The sequence below is a fragment of the Magallana gigas genome, chromosome 8 (assembly GCF_963853765.1).
Source record: "Magallana gigas chromosome 8, xbMagGiga1.1, whole genome shotgun sequence".
NCBI classification, from domain to species: Eukaryota; Metazoa; Mollusca; class Bivalvia; order Ostreida; family Ostreidae; genus Magallana; species Magallana gigas.
The window spans coordinates 31070830-31091114 of NC_088860.1; the positions used below are offsets into that span (position 1 = coordinate 31070830).

General features: G+C 33.2%; 1 protein-coding gene across 1 annotated transcript in view; it reads right to left on the reverse strand.

Moving 5' to 3' along the window:
- LOC105347871 (integrator complex subunit 4) overlaps positions 1-20285 on the reverse strand; it is a gene marked incomplete in the record, with an annotated part of 69018 nt that overhangs the window by 7761 nt on the left and 40972 nt on the right. Inside the window, 6 exon segments of the mRNA XM_066070018.1 lie at positions 5506-5711; positions 6206-6380; positions 6789-6860; positions 7349-7469; positions 8196-8335; positions 17495-17677. Of these exon segments, the coding sequence (XP_065926090.1) occupies positions 5506-5711; positions 6206-6380; positions 6789-6860; positions 7349-7469; positions 8196-8335; positions 17495-17677 (897 nt within the window).

Consider the following 20285-nt stretch of genomic DNA (forward strand, 5'->3'; position numbering starts at 1 on the left):
ATCACTGAAGTGAAAAAATCAAAGGATGCTTAATTTGGATACCAACTGCAAAGTCAGTATATTGTGTTTTGTCCAAGTTTCCACCAAGATTACCAATCTACTATGTCAGATCTTCAAACCCATAATCACCCCCGCACATCCATCAAAGACGGATCATGGTTCAAAAGTTTCTTTGAAATTTCTTCCCATTTTTTATATTTTAGGATGTTGCTCAAGGATTCTTCAGCCATCAGCAGAGGTGTCTACACTAATTTCTCTCAGGATATGTAACCTAATATTTTTTATGTCTTTTATTAAAGGCAAGTGAGTCTGATCAATAGAAAAAGAATACCATGTACTATGGGAATGACAAAATTTCTACTTTATATAAATAGGTATGATCAAACTCTGCATGGTGTTCAGAGAGGGCATACCTGGTAATACTGTATTTCACAAATCAAACTAGCCAAATTTTAAACATTTGAAACAACTTTTCCACTATCAATTTTCTTGTGCATAATGCTTGAACAAAGATGAGCTAAAAAGTTCATCTTTATTACAATCCTTGGTGCAAAGCTTGAAATAATCATGACAATGTTGACTCGACATATCCTTTACATAATATATTTTGAACACGCCAAGTGAAGGATAGGAACCCCAAGAATCGTGTCAGTCTAGACTGGTATATTTTTTAAACATTTTCATTGGCGCAATCATTTTAGTAATTCAAGAAGTGAACGAGTTTTGGCTCAAAATACCAAAGATAAGCTAAAATAGGTCAAACAAATAACTTTGTAGAACAAAATGACGTAAATTCAAATTTGAAATTTAATTTAGTTCTGTGTCTTCTTGGTTATTTATGAATAACTGGTAGATTTTGTTTGTAACAAGCTCAAGTAAACTACACAATAGATTAATATGATACAGTTGATGGAACGGTCATTTTGAAATTTCATGCAGTGCTATCAAAATTTACCCATATGATTCATCATAAACCTGGAATTCAGATAAGATATATTCCCTGTAGCACTGGTCAACCCATTGTTATTTAATAACATGAATATGAAACTTGAAAACAATAGGGCTTTGAAATATCTCAACAGAGCAATTCCAAACAGTTAAGCATGGTGATCATTTCCTTTATATGGCAAAATGGTCTCCATTGCTCACCAGATCAGAAAACCTGCTAAAGCCGATTATATGCATGTCACGTACCAGACACCATGACACTGGGGGAGTTAAAATTTCAAGTTTGGTACAGCCCCATGTCAGTTATTACTATATACCGGTACTCAGATCCTTGTATTGATAACAAAGGTGTATATGATGTAATAATAAGGATTTTTAAAGATTGCATTAACTCTATAATCCCCCGCCCAATTAAAGACACTTGGGTTGAAAACCTTTAAGTTCCTCTCTCCCAGCAGGTACAGATTTGCCGAGTGCTTTTTGAAAGAATTCAAAATGTTAGAAAATGAATGACCTACATGTTCTTTCTAGAATGGATGAAGATTGACTGGATTAATGTAACCTGCGTAATAACAAGATTTATCCATTGCTTGTCAACTTATGAATAAATTGCTTATTGACCAACAAAAATCAACATGAGGCTCATGGGCTACATTGCTTACCTGGGTAACAGTTCTTATTGAGCTGTTATTACCGAGTTTTGTTTTCTGATTTTTTCATATAACAGTCTGAGCCCTCTGGGGAGGGGAAGAAGCTGGTGGAACACAGTTTGAATAAGTTAAATATACACTACTGTGGAATCAAAAAAATTTGTGGGGGCAAATTTTTGTGGTTTGTGGGTTACTTGCTTATTTGTGAGGATGTCATTTCGTTTTGTTTTTTTTTCCATTTTTTTGCATTGCTTTTTAGTTTTGGGAGGATAACTCATTCAAAATTTGTTTTTTTGTTGAGGACGTAAATTCGTGGGGGAGGGCTACCCTCAAATACCATGCAAATTAAGCCACCACGAATTCTAATGATTCCACAGTATATATTTATGTCTGAGCACTTGCATAGAGAAAAAAATCTCAAAGAGTGGAAAGAAACCTGTTTCACAATCATTCCTATGCTCATCAGTAACTGTCTAGGACCACGGTCTGGTAGTTTGTACACTTTATCAAGATTCAAGCATAATAATATCAATAAATTAAAACTTTAGCTCTTGAAAAGATCTTCAAAGATTTTTCCCTTAATCATCCTAAGTTGAACTTTGAACACCACCCCCCTTCCCTTGGTTCAATGTATATGGTTGCAGCCTGCAGGTCTTCATTTTTACAGAAAAAACATCGTTGTAGATATGGAGTTTCTGATGATGTAGTTTTTGAGGAGATGACTATGATACCAATACTAATTTTACAAGTTTTTTTCTAAAAACTATGTCACCCTTGAAAAGGATTTTGCCATTTTATTTAACAAATATTATAAAAATTCCCCTCTAGAAGTCCTTTAGAGTCAAATATATGTAAGAACAAAATTGACATGGTTCCCACTTAAGGTTTTGTAAACAACATGTGGCCATCTGATGGTTTACTTGAAACATTAAATTCTTCATCTTCTGAAAAGGGCATAAAGGAATAGCAAGGCCAACTTAATAATGGCATGAAGAAATTGATCGTAAAAGATTTTTCCACATTTAAATAGCACTGCTATCAAGCTATTTGTTAAACGTATCCTGTTTGTGAAACCAGCTTTATATTTTTGAATATCTTCTTTCAAGTAAACACCAGCTAACATTCCATTCAGTTTGTCACCCAAATAAACATCTAAGGTTAATATCAAGTGAATGGCTTTTTTTTTTCAAATATAAATATGCAAGCAGATCAAGTGTTTAGCCAGTCAGTAAAAGTTCTTGCATTTCCTATGCTTGATCAAATTAGATTAAAAAAAAGTTATTCAAAATCAAATTTTTGTTTAAACAAGAGCCACATGGGCCTTATCGGTCACCTGAGCAACTGCAGTGTGACTTTTGCAATGTATATTTATGAGCATTATAATTACAGGGTTAATGAAATCATTTTTCATATTCCTGGATTGTTTAATCCAATAAGCTTTCTAAATTAAAAAAAAATTAAATTGGAATAATTCTATAATCATTAGAGCCCCATCCTAGTGCCAGAACCCCTGACCCTGGGGCCATGAATATCACAATTTTGGTAGAGAGCTTAATGCTTATTACAATCATACCAGCAGTTTGACTGCTTGATGTCCATGCACGAGTAAAGAAGATTTTTTAAAGATTGCATTAATTTTGATGGTTTCAGCCCAACCCCTCAGGCCCCAGGTGGCAGGGGCCATGAATTTCACAATTTTCAACCATATATGCTACATGTACATGTATATGCCAAATATGGTTAAAATTGGTTTAGTGGCTCCAGAGATACTAAAAATGTTCAAAATTTTAAGACCGCAAAACGTCGATGGACAATAACAGTTAACAATAGGTCACATGAGTGACTTAGGTGACCTAAAGGAGAGAAAGAACATGTAGGTCACCAAATAAATGCCAAAATGTGTGGGTTATTTTTGTCTTTTCATCTTTATATATACATTTGATTAAAAACAATTTGTCAGGACTGTGAGCTGATAATAGAAACTCTTTTCTCTGAAAGTTGAAAAAAGAGGCCCATGGGCCACATTGCTTACCTAGACAAGAGTTATTGCATCTCTTTTGAAATTTTTGAAGATGAAAATCTTCTAAAATATTGAAAAAAACCCTCACAAACACTCTTATATATTCATACATAAAAAGAAATAAAAAGAAGATCATTAAAACCTACTTCTGGGACATCATATCTTAAGATCTAGGAGGCATCAACTGACCTATCTAATTATCCAATGCCTCAGTGTATCAACCAAGGATAATGGTTTTCACAATTAAGAATCTACACTATCCGAGAATGCTTCCATAGTAATTTTACAAATTGTAGCAATGTAGTTTTTTCAACACAAAGAACTTCAAACTCTTATACATTTTTGCTATATTCTTATATGTTGAAATTTGAACTCCTCTTGGACCCTAAGTATCAATTTGACGGTCTCAGTTTAAATAATTTAGAATTTATACTATCTGAGGATGCTTGAAAAGTAATTTTATTATTACAGAATTGTAGTTCTTAAGAAAATGTTTTAAAAAAAATTTTCTTCATATATTTCTATGTTCAAGTTTGAAACCCTTTTGAGGCCCCAGTTTTGGACCAAGGATAATGATTTTTACAGTTTAAAATCTACACTACCTGGGAATACTTTATTTCAACAATTTAAAATACCATTTCTATAAGGATGTTTTGTTCCAAATTTGGTTCAATTTATACAAGTGGTTCTTAAGAAATAAAAAAATGTGAAAAGTTGACACACAGACGGATTGACGAAGAAGGGACAACAAGCGACTGGAAAAAGCTCACTTGAACCTTCAGTTCAGGTTAGCTATAAATTGCATTAAAAGACAACTGAGAGACCACCAGAAAGAGACTTTGATTTACTGATTTAATAAATAGAACATTCACCCTGGCATTGCAAGGATGTAGAAAAAATGCCACATAGTGATGGATTTCATATGTAAAACAGGTACTTTTAGGCTAATGATTGATTCAAAGGAAACATTCAGAGGGGTTCTTTCCATAAACTATTAACATGGAAGTTAAAATAGACTTGGTCATGACATTATCTTTCTTGAGACTTCTTGATTTACAACTCTATCTCACTGTTTCACTTGTTCTGTCTTACTTTTGTTATAATGTCCATTACTTGTATGCCACATTCTGCATGAAAAATACATTGAATTACAATTTAAAAAACATTTATTACCTCACTAGTTCTTCATTTTGTTTTTTTTGTTTTTTTTTATCTCTTATGGCCTTGGAATATCTTAGGATAAATAATTAGCCAGTGTGAACTGCTTTTGAACTATATATAAATTTGAGGTGTCAATCATTATAATCATTTCTTCTACGTTGGTTTCAAATACTAGTAGTCCAGGTATGCAGAAATTACCATTGCCATGCATTTATTATTATTTGAACCTATTTAATTGTGTTCATTCCTCCTATTTTATTACCAATCAATTCAAGATTTGCCAACAGCTGCTTAATCGCAATGCCTCATTAACTTGCTAATCATATCAAAATATACAAATTTGTGACATTTCACGTCTTTTTGTTTTTTTTGGTTTCATTTCTTTGAAGTAAGCACAACTAATTGCAGTGAAGAGGACTCTACAAAACACACTAGGAATATTCCGTTTATACTTAAGCCAAAATATTTTCAGAAAATTTCAATATTCATCAAGATTATTAAATACATAAATACAAATATTTTTTTGTTTTTGATGACTAACCAATAACTAATTTTGTCATATAACCAATTATTATCATTTCTTGAACAAAGTATCTAGTTAACTGATTAGCAGTTGCTATATCCCTTACCTATAGAGATGTGTAAATTATTGGTTTTCCTTTTTAAAAAAAATTTCCTAATGTGGATTGAGCAGATAAATTCACATGAGACATGCCCACAAGTTACCTGTAGCACCCCTAGAATGATCTCTAGTTGGTCCTCTCTTAGCGTGATGAATCGGTTGAGTTTTCGTAGACTGTTGATGGCATTGAGGCGCACGCTCTCGATCTCGTCGTTAAACATGTCTATGATGCTGTCCTGAGAGAGGTTAGCAAAGGAGGCGGACTGACTGGCCAGTTCACACAGCGAGTCCAGAGCAGTGTTTCTCACCTCTGAAATATGGCGGAGAGTTTCAACATGCAAATACAAATACAAACTTTACCAAACTTCTAATTTTGTAATCTGTGGGGAGGGTTATATATATAGGGGCCTTATCATCTCTTAAAGTCTGTTTAGTATGTTCATACTAAATGAGTTTCACTGTACATGTGCAACATCAGTGTGTTGCTTTAATTTGTTACTTTTCCATCTCATTCTTGTCTGATACATATATTCATATAATATGATTATTTCTATATTAATGTTGATATCATAAGTTGGTTTACATGTGCAAAATGTTCACTTTGAACAGCCTCTCTAAATAATAAACAAGATTTAGGTTAACCAGTGACACATAATGATACATGCGCTCAATAGAAGCAATCACTTCCTCATCAAATTAGCAGAATTATACAGAGTACTAAGTCCTTAGAATTTAGAACTAAAATTAAAAATAGAATCTAAAATTTAGAATGAGTCCATCTTAAATCAAAAAAAATTTCCGCACCCAGGAATTCATCTTCAGTTCCGTGAACAAATGCCCCGCATGCCCCAATGTTCATCAGATTGACATTGTCTGGGTCCAGCTCTTCTTTCGGGGCATCATCAGCCCACTTCTGACCGGTGGCCCATTCCCCCGAGGCAAAGTGCTCCCGGGCTCTCTCATGGGCACTCTTCTTTCTCTGATTGTGTAAAAGATATACACTTTAATACAGGATAATTACTAGTATTTTATCATCATTCAAAAGACTTCACATTTGCAAACAACGCATAATAATATTTGAAATATGTTGTGAATGCTATAATTTTAGACACATGAATATTAGTTTTTTAGGTTATTTCTTATTTTAATTATTTATTAATTTTAGACACATGAATATTAGTTTTTTAGGTTATTTCAGTAGTGCATGATTGTATTTTCAATCATTTTTCCAATGTCATTTTAGCCTTAAATAGTGAGCAGCATGAATTCACTGAGCAATAATGCATGTAGCTATTTATATATAAATAATAACATTTATAGAGGCTTTTTCACCAACATACTGATGACAGAAAACCAGTGGCCAATATCAGGGGATCCATCATCTTACCCTCATATTTGACATCAATTTCTTATCCAGAGTCTGCTCCAAGAATTTGGGGCTAACTTGATGAAGTGATCCCTGAGAAAGATAAAATAACAATGATAACAACTCTGAATAATTTTTATTTTTGTTAAATTCTGGAATGTGATTTAATGGAAATCATAGGAATTCACTGTCTATTATAAAGTAATACGGCATAGTCTGTAGATACATGCATATTCACTGGCTGGTATTTGAATGGGAATACATAAGTAGTGATTTTTCATAGCCTTTGTTGTAAAATATGTGAAATTATGAGATTGCTTGCAAAAAAGGCAGCCTTTAATAGCGTAAATCAACTTTTAATCATTTGCGAGAAATTTTCATGAGGTTTGCAAGAGCATCAACATCGCAAATATTTTTCGCCCCGAACCAGTTCTCAAATATCTCAGATAATATACATCTTGATTGCGAAAGCTAGTTGTGGCTAACCAGTTTATCTTTAGTGCATCGCAAAATAAAGTTGTTGCAAATAAAAGGCGATTAACGTTATTTCAATTTTGCAGCTGATTTGGTGTTTTGTTTACCAGGAGAACAGCTGCTTCCATACGGACTTGGACAGAAATGTCATTGACCATGTTGCAAATCTTTGCGAATCCGTCATCAACCAGTCGCAGTTCATCTTCAGAGTCTGACACTGGCACCAAACTTATTAAATGAAATCCAAGTCAAAATTCAAAATGCATATTTGAAATAAAAACCATTCTGCATAATCATTTATCATAAATTTGTTGGGGCCAGATTTTTGTTATCATTTCTTTCAAAGTTTGTTTGGATTTAATTTTCATGAATTCGCTTGCACTTATAATGAATGAAAAAATACTGTGTTTCATAAGATGTTTTTTTATGGGAGAGAGGTACCTAAAGAATCTAGGACCAATTAAGTCACTGTGAATTCTATAATGATTGCAAAGTATGTGTCCTTTATCTGAATTAATATTATGCAAATAACTAACATGTGATGAATCTTAAATTTGAACTTTTTAACCTAGACCTTTAAGCCAATTGAAAGAGATCCATATTATATATGTCAAATTCAGTATTTCTGAGAAACATAAAATTATGTACAGGCTATAAAACTTACTGGTAATTACCACACTTAAGATTAAGTATTGTGGCTTTTTGAACTCTTGACTTTTATTTTGCAAAATTTAATTCACTCATACATAACGTAAACTCTCCTTAAAAGTCAATGACTCACCATTAACCGATTTGGATACAAATAACTTTCAGAACTTAGAAAAATTTAAAATTCTGTCCAGAAAGAAGTTCATTTCTTATGAAACTTGAAAAATCTTTGAAATGTTTTAGCAAGTTCGACAGTTGAGACCTTGACCTAAATGAAATCATTCACACAATCTTTACTACAAGTACCTGTCTGGATAAAGGTGACTCAGAACCCAGATAAGCTTCATGGCGGACAGGCGGACATCCTGGTAGTCGTCCGTGAGTGACTGACAGGCCTGCTGGTAGATGGACAGTCGCAGGGAGAGGCCGCGCTGATGAAACTGCAGCTATATACGACAGAACAATGGCAAAATTAGACATCCTAGCTGATGGAACTGCAGCTATAGAACAGAACATTGCAATATAAGGCATTCCAGCTGATAAAACTGTAGCTATAGAACAGAACAATGGCAACATAAGACATCCTAGCTGATGGAACTGCAGCTATAAGACAGAACAACTCCTAGCCAATGGAACTGCAGCTATAGAACAGAACATTGCAATATAAGGCATTCCAGCTGATAAAACTGTAGCTGTAGAACAGAACAATGGCAATATTAGACATCCTAGCTGATGGAACTGCAGTTATAGAACAGAACAACTCCTAGCCAATGGAACTGCAGCTATAGAACAGAACAATGCAATATAAGGCATTCCAGCTGATAAAACTAGCTGTAGAACAAAACAGTAGGAATGTTAGGCATTTAAGTTTGGTAGCTCTTTATTTTCCAGGACTATAAAATTAAAGGAAAAAAATTTCAAAAATATCTCTGATGGAACCGAAGCCGTAGAATCAATTAGCTCTTTTGTTTCAAGAAATAAAACTCAAGACTATCTGAGGATTGAGATAATGATTGAGGTTCAATTATATATATACACACAGAGAAATTCTTCTAGAGATTGGGATTAATATTTGATAATATTATCCTTTGACAAATTGTTTTGCTTAATTAATTACAACTTTTCATATTTTTATTGAAGAAAATGTTGTATGCTCTCACTTGGACACTATTTAAAGCATGTGGAAGGACAAACCAAAAGTAATCTTTTGAATGTCATAAACAAAAGTTGTCAGACCTCTTTTTTTAATGCAAAATAATGCAAGAAAAATAATAATTCATTTTATACTCGTGTAGGAGAGTGAAATTCCACCTCGGCAGAACCTCGTCCTAGACCGCGAATCTTGTCCCCTCGGTGTAATTTTACCATCCCACACTCGTAATAATGAATGATTCTATTAATATCATTGCATGGTTACAGACATCAATGTCTGAGATATCCGAGTTTTAATCATATCATAAATGATACAACATTTTATAAACCCTTACCCTTACCAGTAATTTAATTAACCCTTTCCCTCCCAACTCCTTTTTTACCTTTCCAAAACAACCATTATATTGACACTGTTAGTCAGGGTGACCAATTTTTTTTTTTTTTAGTTTTTTTTTATCTCAGTGTAGTCCTACTTATTAACATTTTTTATCATTATAGATTAAAAAACATGAACATAACAATCGTGCTAGGCCACTATCTAGTACATAAAAAAATCATAAACAAACTGCTGAGGTAAACGTGAATGCATGGTGTTGTGAGCACAACTTTCGTTGACCTTTTTCACTGACCGCAAAACTATTACTGAAAGAAGTAGATAAAAATTTAATATAATGTGAACATAGATTTTCCAAAAATGAGAAAAACAGAACCCAGAATTCAGACTCATTATAATGTCATTTTTTTCCTTTGGCCTTCACATTCCATCACGATGTAGGTGTTTATTCACAATTGATAGCTGCAAACTAGGACTAAAAGTTATAAAACAAGGTGAAAAAATAGGTACATGAGGCTCATAGGCCACATTGCTCACATGAGCAACATTAAAGCCATTACTGTAAAGTCATGTGTACAACACACACTTTTTTTCAGCCAAAATTAAATCAAAACTAGGGGGTGTGTATTTTATACAAAATTTACTCAATTTTTTTTTTCAGAGTGTGTTTCTGGATACTGTGGGAGTATAACTGCCGATATTGCATGTATGAGTGTAGCCTTATTTTATTTTTGCCAGAAAACCTTTATATTCTTAATCTCATTTCAGAATCCATGTATTAGAATATTTATCCATCCAGACCACACTTCTTTGCATCAAACAATTTCTCGTCAGTATATTTGGCATTATGTAACCTGCTACCTGTTGACTCTTCGCAAGATCAATGTTTGATTAACAATTTCCGTTGAAGCATGCACCTGTCTCATGTTGGACTTAGCAGATTATTCAAGTGCAGGAATATAAGTAATAATTATGTTTGATTTAACTTACTTATAATACTCCCATTATGCAGTTAAACATTATTGTTTTACATAGACACTGCTTAAAATAGATCAATCATTTGTACAACTTGATAATAACAATATACGACATACAAACGATATCTCACAATGTTTATTTACCAATTATCCAAGAATTGGACTAATTATCAATAAGGTCATTACAACTGATGTTGATTTGCAGACATAATTCCTATTAGCCAATGGAAAACATTATCAATGCACATGTGGGTGATTTAATAAAAAATATTCATTCAAAATTTCTTTGTTTAAGGGTGTGCATTATACATTGGAACAGCTGGGTTTTCATTTTACACCCAACTTTGAGTTGCGTATTATACACATGTGTGTGCTATTCATGAAACTTTAGGGTACTAACATATGGTTTTATGGTATCAAATTTCAAATATCTGGAAAATAAATACAGAAGATCTCTAACTTTTTTCTCCACATATTTTTTTGTTCATGAGCCCCTTTTGTTGTGTCATGTTTGAGAAGATTTTGAGGTCTTTCTTATTTAATCCTTTATGCATTAAAAAAATTTATCCCCCCCCCCCCCCAATTGTGGCACCACCTTAACCCTGGGGATCATCATTAATCATTCGAAAAAACTTCCATGAATCTACACTACCTGAGGTTGCTTTCACACAAGTTTCAGCTTTTTGGCTAAATGTTTTCCAGAAGATCTTTTGTAAAAATTAAGCCCCAAATTGTGGCCCAATCCTACCTCAATAATCATGATATGAACAATCTGTGTCTACATTTCCTGGGGAGGTCAGACATTCACACAAGTTTTAGCTTTTCTGGCCATTCAGTTTTTAGAAGATTTTTTTTTTTAAAAAAGTTCAACATATCCAAATGTAAAAATTCACCCACACCCCTATTTTTGCCCCATCCCTACCCCGGGATATCATGATTTGAACAAACTTGAGTCTACACTATCTAAGGTAGCTTTCACACAAGTTTTGGCTTTTCTGGCCCAATGGTTTTTTAGAAGAAGAAAATGTCGAACAATTCTTAATGAGGCTCAGTGGTCAACAAATTGACCATCAGATATACATAAAATTTTACGATATGATTTTTTACCTAAAAACTATCACTATAACATACATTTAGACTTTTGAATTTGGGTATTTTCCTACATTTTTATAGAGCTCTTCTTTTACAGGAGATCAATACAGTCTAAAAATAACCATGACCATCAAGCCCTCTTAATAATGGTTAATTATCTCCCCTAAACGGGCCCTTGTAAGAGAGCATGAACCGTCATTTTAACAAACATGAATTCCCTTCCTCTATGGAAGCTGGTTAAAATTGGTATTCTTGAAAAGAAAAGTTTACAGATAGACACCAGTCAAAAGGTGATCAAAAGAGCTCACTGAAGTTTTCAGCTAAGGTGAGCCAAAAAATAAGCTCTACATTTCCTCCCTAAAATCCTCACATTTTTTTGGTACAATGCCAAGTATCAACCAGTGCACCAAATTTTGGACAAGGTGATAATGGGACAGTAGCACTACCTGGTATTTATCTAGTGCATTCATTGTCTATGCTCTAACACATCAATGTCAAGATCTGATTTATCAATATACAAAATGTACTGTCAAAAAATTCAAGATGGATGGATCAAGGACAAACAAGCAGATACACCAGTATTTACTATTTGCTAGCCAATCAGAGGAAAAAACTTAAGTATGCATTGACTTTCTTTCAGATATAAGTCATCAATAAAAAAATCAGATTTGTACATGTTATATAAAAAAAAAGATGTGTGTGTGTGTGGTGGGAGGGGGGACTTCATATTCAGTCTGTTCTAGTTAGGTATTTTTCAGTTGTTAATTAACCACTATCAAAAGGCCCACCTGATCAACAATGTATTACTTTGTACCAAGTTGCTGTAAGCTTTCTAATGACAAATACAGCACCAAACAAACTCTAAACATCAATATCATTACATAGAGAGTAATTTACACCAAATATATATCTCAAGTACATATATATCTCAAGTTAACTTTTGTGTATGATTTTGCTTATATTGACCAATTACGCCTATTAAAATAGCAGACTGTATTTACATATTCTTAAAATTAATGATTTTTGTATTCTTATATTAGAATGATGTCTATTTCTTTCACATTTTGCGAAGTGTCTAAATCAAGAAGCCCAGGGGCCACAACACTCACCTGAACAAACAGCTATAATAAATCAAATACAAAAATATCTGTACAGTTTACCATTTTTTCATTTTTTGGAACATTTTTTAACATTGAATCCCCAATAAAGATTTTGAATGATTTTCCTCTACCTCTATATTCCTATGTAAAACTTGTGGCATTGTGGCCTTATCCTTCCCCAGGAATCATGATTTGAACTAACTTGATACTGCAATGCCTGAGAATGCTTCCACATGAGTTTTTGAGATCTCGAGGTGACAAGCTTTTCATTGCAGGACAGGAAACAGACTACCAGAAACAAATTTTGAAAAAATGAAAAAAAGCCTTGAGATATTTTCATTGTCTATCATCCCTGAAAATTTCAAGAAAATCCATCCTGCCATCTCTGAGAAATCTTGAGGACAAAAAAAAAGAAAAAAAATAATAAAAAAGAAAGAAAAAACACTACAATCACAACTGTAAATTCCTAATTAAAATGAGAGGAACTAATATCTGGCAGTGCGTAAAATCACGAGAAGCATGTCACGGATTTTAAAACCTCGCTTTTATTTATTAGGCAGATGTAAACTATTTAAAACATACTAAAAAATTTGCTGTTCGTGATTTTTTTATTCCCGCAATTTGATGCAAACCCGTTGAATCGAGGAATTAAGTACTCGCGTAAAATAAGGAATCTACAGTATAAGGTCTTCCATTGAAACAGAAGACCTTAAAAACAGAAAATTAAAATTTGACCAAAATTGTGACCATGCCCTATCAGATGGGTGTGACGAATCATTTGAAATAACTTGAATTCACATGGTCTAGGAATACTTTGCACCAAGTTTAGTTGAAATTGGCCCAGTTGTTCTGGAGAAGAAGATGAAAATGTGAAAAGTTTATCACAACAATAACAACCACAACACCAGGGACAGACAATGAACTGTGGCTCAATGGATAATTGGGGTTGACGGACCATGAAGTTACAGCTCGACCCTATTCCATACAACAAACAGTATATTTATTGCACACAAAAAGTTCTGCATGGTTTGTGTACTTAATAATTAATTTCTCAATGTATTTAGCTTCATACCAAAAAATTCCTGATAGATTTTACTACTGATTCCTACTTTACTTGCCTGAAACATTTTTCTAAACACTCTAACCAATCTTGGAAATTAAGTAGAGCATATTAAATTCGCATCAAAATCAAGTGTCCCAATTTTTACCTGTAAACAAACCACAACTTTTCTCTTTTTTGGGCTGGTGGGGTTTTCTAAAGATATTCAGAAGCAAGTAAAGTATTGACATCTAAAGTAAAATGCCTCAGAAATTTTTTTGGTGATAAAATATTTACAGAATATAATCCTATATAAGTTAAGTAAGTCCAAAACTGTAAACAACTTTTTATGTGCATTAAATATATAATATTTTGTTCACTATGTTTTTCGGCTCAGGTGAGCTAAAAAATCTGAAAAGTATAAATATCTTATTTTGAATGGCAATAAAAAATATAACCTTTCAATATACCTAACACTTAAGTTCAAAGGTTGAAAATATAAGCCGAGGACAGAATATTTGGAATAAACTAGTTACTGGTCATTTACAAGATGAATATACCTAATCGTGGGTCATGTAGGGTAATTCAGTGCATTAAGGTCACTCAACATAATTCATGCACCAGTAAGAGAGATTCACAAATGGAAACAATTAATAGCTAATATCAATTAAGAGCAATCAAAATTATCATGTGAGAAAAACATTAAGATGTTACTAAAATGTATAATTGAAAAAGAGGCCCATGGGGCCACATCGCTCACCTGAGCAACAATGGGCGTTCAAAAGATATTGTGCCTTATAGTCCCTCGGTAGAATAACAAAAAAATAAATATTGTAAGGTATTCGAATTTTACCCTTATTTTGCATACACGTAATCTTTGACATTGTACCTTCATGAAATACTTTTTTTTACCAGAATAAGAAAATCCTACGCAAGATAAAAAACTAAACATTTGGTAGGGGTACACTGTTAAGTTGTTAACTTCCAATTCCCTATATTTTCGTTTTGCCCCCCCCCCCCACTTTGTAAAGCGATCAAAATATATGAGAGCATATAGGTACATTTTTTTCATCAACTACTTACTAGTTATTGTATATAAAAAAATAATATATAATATATAATAGTTATTGTTTTTTATTTTAAAAATCCTACATGTATAGATGTGAAGAAGAAAATTGTACCTCAATGTGCTCAATTCCTCAAATTAAAAACATTCAAAAATTTTATTTGTCTTCTCCATTTTAATTAAATGACTGTTATTTACTTCGCCAGGATAATTTTCCTCTGTGATATTTTCTTAGGAATAGCGATAATTACTTTATTCCCGCAACACAAATGTGTCAGAACTATGGAAATTGTTTTAAAATATGTCATTTTTATTTACTCGTGTCTGAAAAACTATCAAAATTGATGTAGATTTCACATTATTTATTGTATAAAGAGGGGGCCCCAGAGAGTAGGTATATACAGAATATCATTCTTTTATTTTGTTTGTTCAAGTATTTAACATACTCTAATTCATATAGAATTTCTAATGTTCAACCAAAATTTCAGCATCAATTATCGTAGAATTATAAGCAAGATACAGAGCTCACAGTTCGCCTAGATTTGAGTCATATTTTGTTTACATGAGTTTATTACATTCAGCTTAAGATTTTTGACTTGGTATTTCCTAGTCAGCATTTAAAATGGAAAAAAAGAATGGCCTAAGATTTTCAATTCTTTTATTCACTCAAGACCAGTTCACTGGTATTTAAGGTTCAAAATCAGTTTATACAAATGTACACAAACACAGTCAAGGATCACATGTACAGTAGGCGTAATGACGAAAAAAGGTTAAGTTTACAATACATTAAGTTGTTAAAGTTGGTTTCTGGAAGAACAGACTTTGAAAATTTTCTTAATAAATTTTGACAAATTTTTAAGTTTTTAAGATCTGTGTACAAACATAGAATTGTGAGAAAATCTTTGTATCTTGCTTATAATTCGAAGCTTAACACTCAAATATGGTAAGTAAATAGAAATTGTAAACAATTAAACACAAGAACCATGCACTATAACAAATAAAGAACACAATTTATTTTTTCGAAATGAATCATATATATACATGTATATACCTACATATTTCCGTCAGCGATATCAAACTCTATTTAAACTGAATAAACTCGAGAAAATGCCAAGCATCTTAACAGAACCTATTGCATTAATCTACCATTACGCAAAAGATAAGGCCGAATTACCAATAGAATGAATTAACTGTTTGATTTACTGAAGTCTCTGTTTGATTTGATACGTAAAAATCACGAAATACAGACGATAGTTCCCAGGTTACAAAGCATAAATTATGAAAACGAAACGAAAATCAGAACAAGCTAACACCAACGTCATGTGTGAAATATGTCAACGCATTGAAATATTTAGCCTTAATTTACTTCACAAAATCGGCACCAATATATTTTGCATGTTTCAAAAATTCCCAACAAGCAAATTCATCACAGTCAGATCAACCCTTTTTCGTATAATGTCATGGCTGCTTTAAACAAAGAACCTCATTTTAGAAATATGGAATACAAGTCTTGGTAAAATGGGTATGCTAACCCAGGCCGTGGCAAAATAAAAGCCGGGGCAGAGCGGTAATCGTCAATTCCAAATACGCATTATTTTGCAGCAATATTTACAGCGAATACAAATATACTGGTCCATCAAAAATCCTGAAATTTTAATGAAATTGGCATATTAATAACTGCCAATCTTTTGTTTTGCCCAGGCCAAGTCTTGCCTACCCATTTTACCGGATGCCGAACCCGAAGCTATTAAACTGATTGAAACACGCCTTTCCTTTAATATTATTTTCGTAATAACTCAGATTTGAAACAGAATTAGCCCTTAATTTTTGCAATTTATATTTTCCTTCCCATAAGGATAATTTATGCTAAACTACGTTGAATTGGACTCAGTAGTTCTCGAGAAGAAGATTTTTAAAAATGCACCCCCCTTTTTCTACAGTTTTAAGGTTTTCTCCGCTTTGAATACAGATCGGACTTTTATTTCTGCAATTTATATTTGCCCTCCTATAAGGATGCTTTGTGCCAAATTTAGTTGAAATTGGATAAGCGGTTTTAGAGAAGTTCAAACTGACGGACAGACAGACGACGGACAAAATGTGATCAGAATAGGTCACTTGAGCTTTCAGCTCAGGTGAGCTAAAATAGGAGAAGGGGGGGGGGGGAATATAACATATAATATCCTTATTTAAAGTGTTATATTTAAGTTAATGTATGCTGTACTTGATAAGAGCATTTGAGTTTAAATATCAGGTAAATTTCCATCAGTGTTGGCATGCTTGAGAAATCCTTTTTTTGGGCAAACGAGTGGTCAACAATACTCCTATCTAAAACGAAATGGGGTCACATGTCTTCCTGTTTACATTGCAAAATGTGAATAAACTGAGCTTAACAGCTTTGAGAACGTGACACAGCACACTTTAAAGAATGTTAAGAATCTAAATGTGAAGGCCCACTCCACTAAATGTGAAAGTCCAAAGGGCTTTGTTGAACTAGAGTTAGGGAGTGTGTGAAAAATAATACTTAATTGAAAAAAAATATTAAAGGAAAAAAATACAGATCTGGCATTGTAAAGAATAGCAGACGTCTATTAGATTATTCAAACAACAGAGGTTTTTTTTTTTTTTAGAAAATAATTTGTAATACATTTGTACAGCTTTAAAAATAAAAACATCACTTGACTTTCAGTAATGCAAAAAACTCAATAAGAAATTTTTTTCTTATTGACTTTATTGTTTGACAGCTTTCTCCTCCTCTACATTCCATTCTGCTTCCCATTCATTCATTATCATTGAGTCCCTAGTACTCGATTGAAAGATCCCGCCCTGGAAGTTCTTTGTGACCTACCATCGCATTAAAGGAGCTGGCTCGAACTCGTGAGTCCTGGTCCCCACAGAAACCAGCTAATAGGGACTGGATCGGAATGAAGGGTTCGTGGGAATCGTCCACCACTTCTTGTTCTGGTGATCCAATGGCACCGATCAACTCCAGGCATACACATCGCACTCTGTGGTCCGGGTCCTTCAAATGCTTTAAACAGAAAATAATAGTTGTTGGCAGATTGACACAGTTATTATTTTTTTTTTCAAGACTGAATGACCTAAATTTTTTAAAAATTGGAGAAAACAAAATTTTGTTTAAGGTGGCTCACTACACCGTGAAATATTTTTTCAAATCAGCAGAAAATTACTTGCTTATGATAGATATCATAATGGATAAGAATTATTTATTAATAAGTATGATAGGCAAATAATGTGCAATTTTGGATGAAAAATTACATTTTCAAAAATTTAATTCAGTTAACATGAACAAAAGCTCCAGACGGATTCGAACTCATGATCTGCGGTTCAGAAGCCTAATACTTTAACCACTGAGCTACGATGATATATAACCAAATCGAAAGATATTAACAGTTTCACAAAACCTTGTGACGTAGTGTCTTAAAAAGTTGAAGTGTAGGTGCAGTGAGGTACCTTAACGAAAATGAAAAAAGAGGAAAAATTTTCATAGGAGATGTTTTTAATCTTTTTGGGTGTGTGATGGGGGGGGGGGGGGGGGGGGGTGTTGTATTGGTGGTACTACTTATACCGCTCTGACTTTGTGTGAAAATGTCTTCTTTAATTTTTTTTTCCACCTACCATCACAAGTTTTTTTAGGAAAAAGTTTTCAAAAACAAATAATTAATAGAAGAAAAAAATTGCCTTCGGTACATGCATACTAGTATACAGTTCATTATTTCTCATATGTTGTATTTACTTTTTATTCATAAGAAACTAATCTACGACTTTTTTTAAAAATCACTCATGTTTTATGCACTCAAAGAAATGTCATAAATTAAAATGAACCATAATTCAATCATGATACCCATCGCTGTTATTCAACAGAGGGACCGGGTGGTGACTGATTTTCTGTCAACAACAAACAAGTATATATATATATATATATATATAAATGTCAAACATGTGTCTCTCCTTTTCCTTAACTAGAATTTGGACAAAGTTGAAGGTACAAGGGTACGGTTCCAGATTTTAACCACCTAGAAAACAGACATGGTACCTAATCTTGTTGAGATTTAATTTAGAAGTAGATCATTTCGTAATCTATCACCTGTACCGTATACCTACAAGCATGTGCTAGTAGCATGGCTGTAAATAAAGTGTACTTTTCAATTCTGGAATCAATGTAAATGTCGATCATTAAAACCTTCTGTTGTAATAATATGTCATATCTATTGCCCCCGATCCTTCAGTTAATAAGTCTTACAATTGCCTTACTCACAAACATCATTCATTCAGAAATATACACTACACATTTAAAGAACTGCATTGTGGGAACAAAGAATGGGAAATATTTAATCTTAATTAAGAAATCTATTTCTTCAATCCAGTAACCTACCTATTGAACTAACAAGCTGATGAATTTTAAGGACAATATTAAAAATATTTCCTTCACATATAATGAAGCTTCTGTGTATAAATTTTTCTATATATAAGAAAAATATGACAATATTAAAAAAATAATAACCTGTTTGATTTTTTTAACAGCCTGTAACTGTAACATACTATTTTTTACAGACTATTTACCAGCAGAATTGTTTTAGTTTATCCAGATAGTGACATATTAGAATCAAAGTCTCCAGCATGTTTACTAACATCACAGATATATAGAGTGTAGTTAAATATCCTAAAACCCCCATTTACTGACTATTCCAGACAATGGATGCTTTCCATTTCACCGGCATCGCCAGATTTGCCAGTGTTGCCTTCGTCGCCAAATGCTGCAACCTCGTGGCCAGCGAGCAATTTTATCATTGCCGATTAGGAAAAAAATATGGCGCCTAGGTTACCATTTTTACTAGAATTTCTTCTACTACATCGATAAACATGAAAACTGCAAATAGCCAAATTGTCTGGACCAAATTTTGAGATAAGTATCAGTTTTAAGCTGCAATCGTCCTCGTTGGAGCATTATGACGTTGCAAACCATTCCATTAACGTCACTGTTTCCTGATAACGTCGCTGGCGAGGCTACGTTAATGGAAAGCGCCCAATAATAACTAGTTTGTTGTCCCCCTTGGCAGCAACTTTTCATTTCCCGCCAATGTTGCACATGGGAGAAACAGATATTATCTCAGGGTACAATAAACTTTCCATTGATCTTATACATGCTTAAGGTAAAAAATAGTTGTATTACAAAATCAGGAATGGCCGGTGTTTCTTTCGGACCTGCAATGCAGCAATATGAGCTACTAATGACTATGGAATACTTTTTTGTTATAATTGAATAAATGGCGAATGGTAATGACATTCGGATAGTGTAATATTTTAAAATAGAGGATAGCTAATGACTATCAAATACACCGTTCTTTGTAGCTATGTTTAAGATGACAGGTGAATATAGATTATTTGAGAGTGTTTGATTGAATAATTACTATAAATAGCACTACAAAAATTGGTTTCAACATATATATCTGCAGATGTAGAAAAATAACTAGGTAGACTACTGGTTAGCCGGGCTCTGCTGAAAGCAGAGTCCTGGCTGTAGGCAGGCAAATCGCCAATGTTACTATAAATAGCACAACTTCAAAAGTAAACAAAAAACCAAACAGCGTCAAAGTAAAAGCTTCGGCTATACCAAA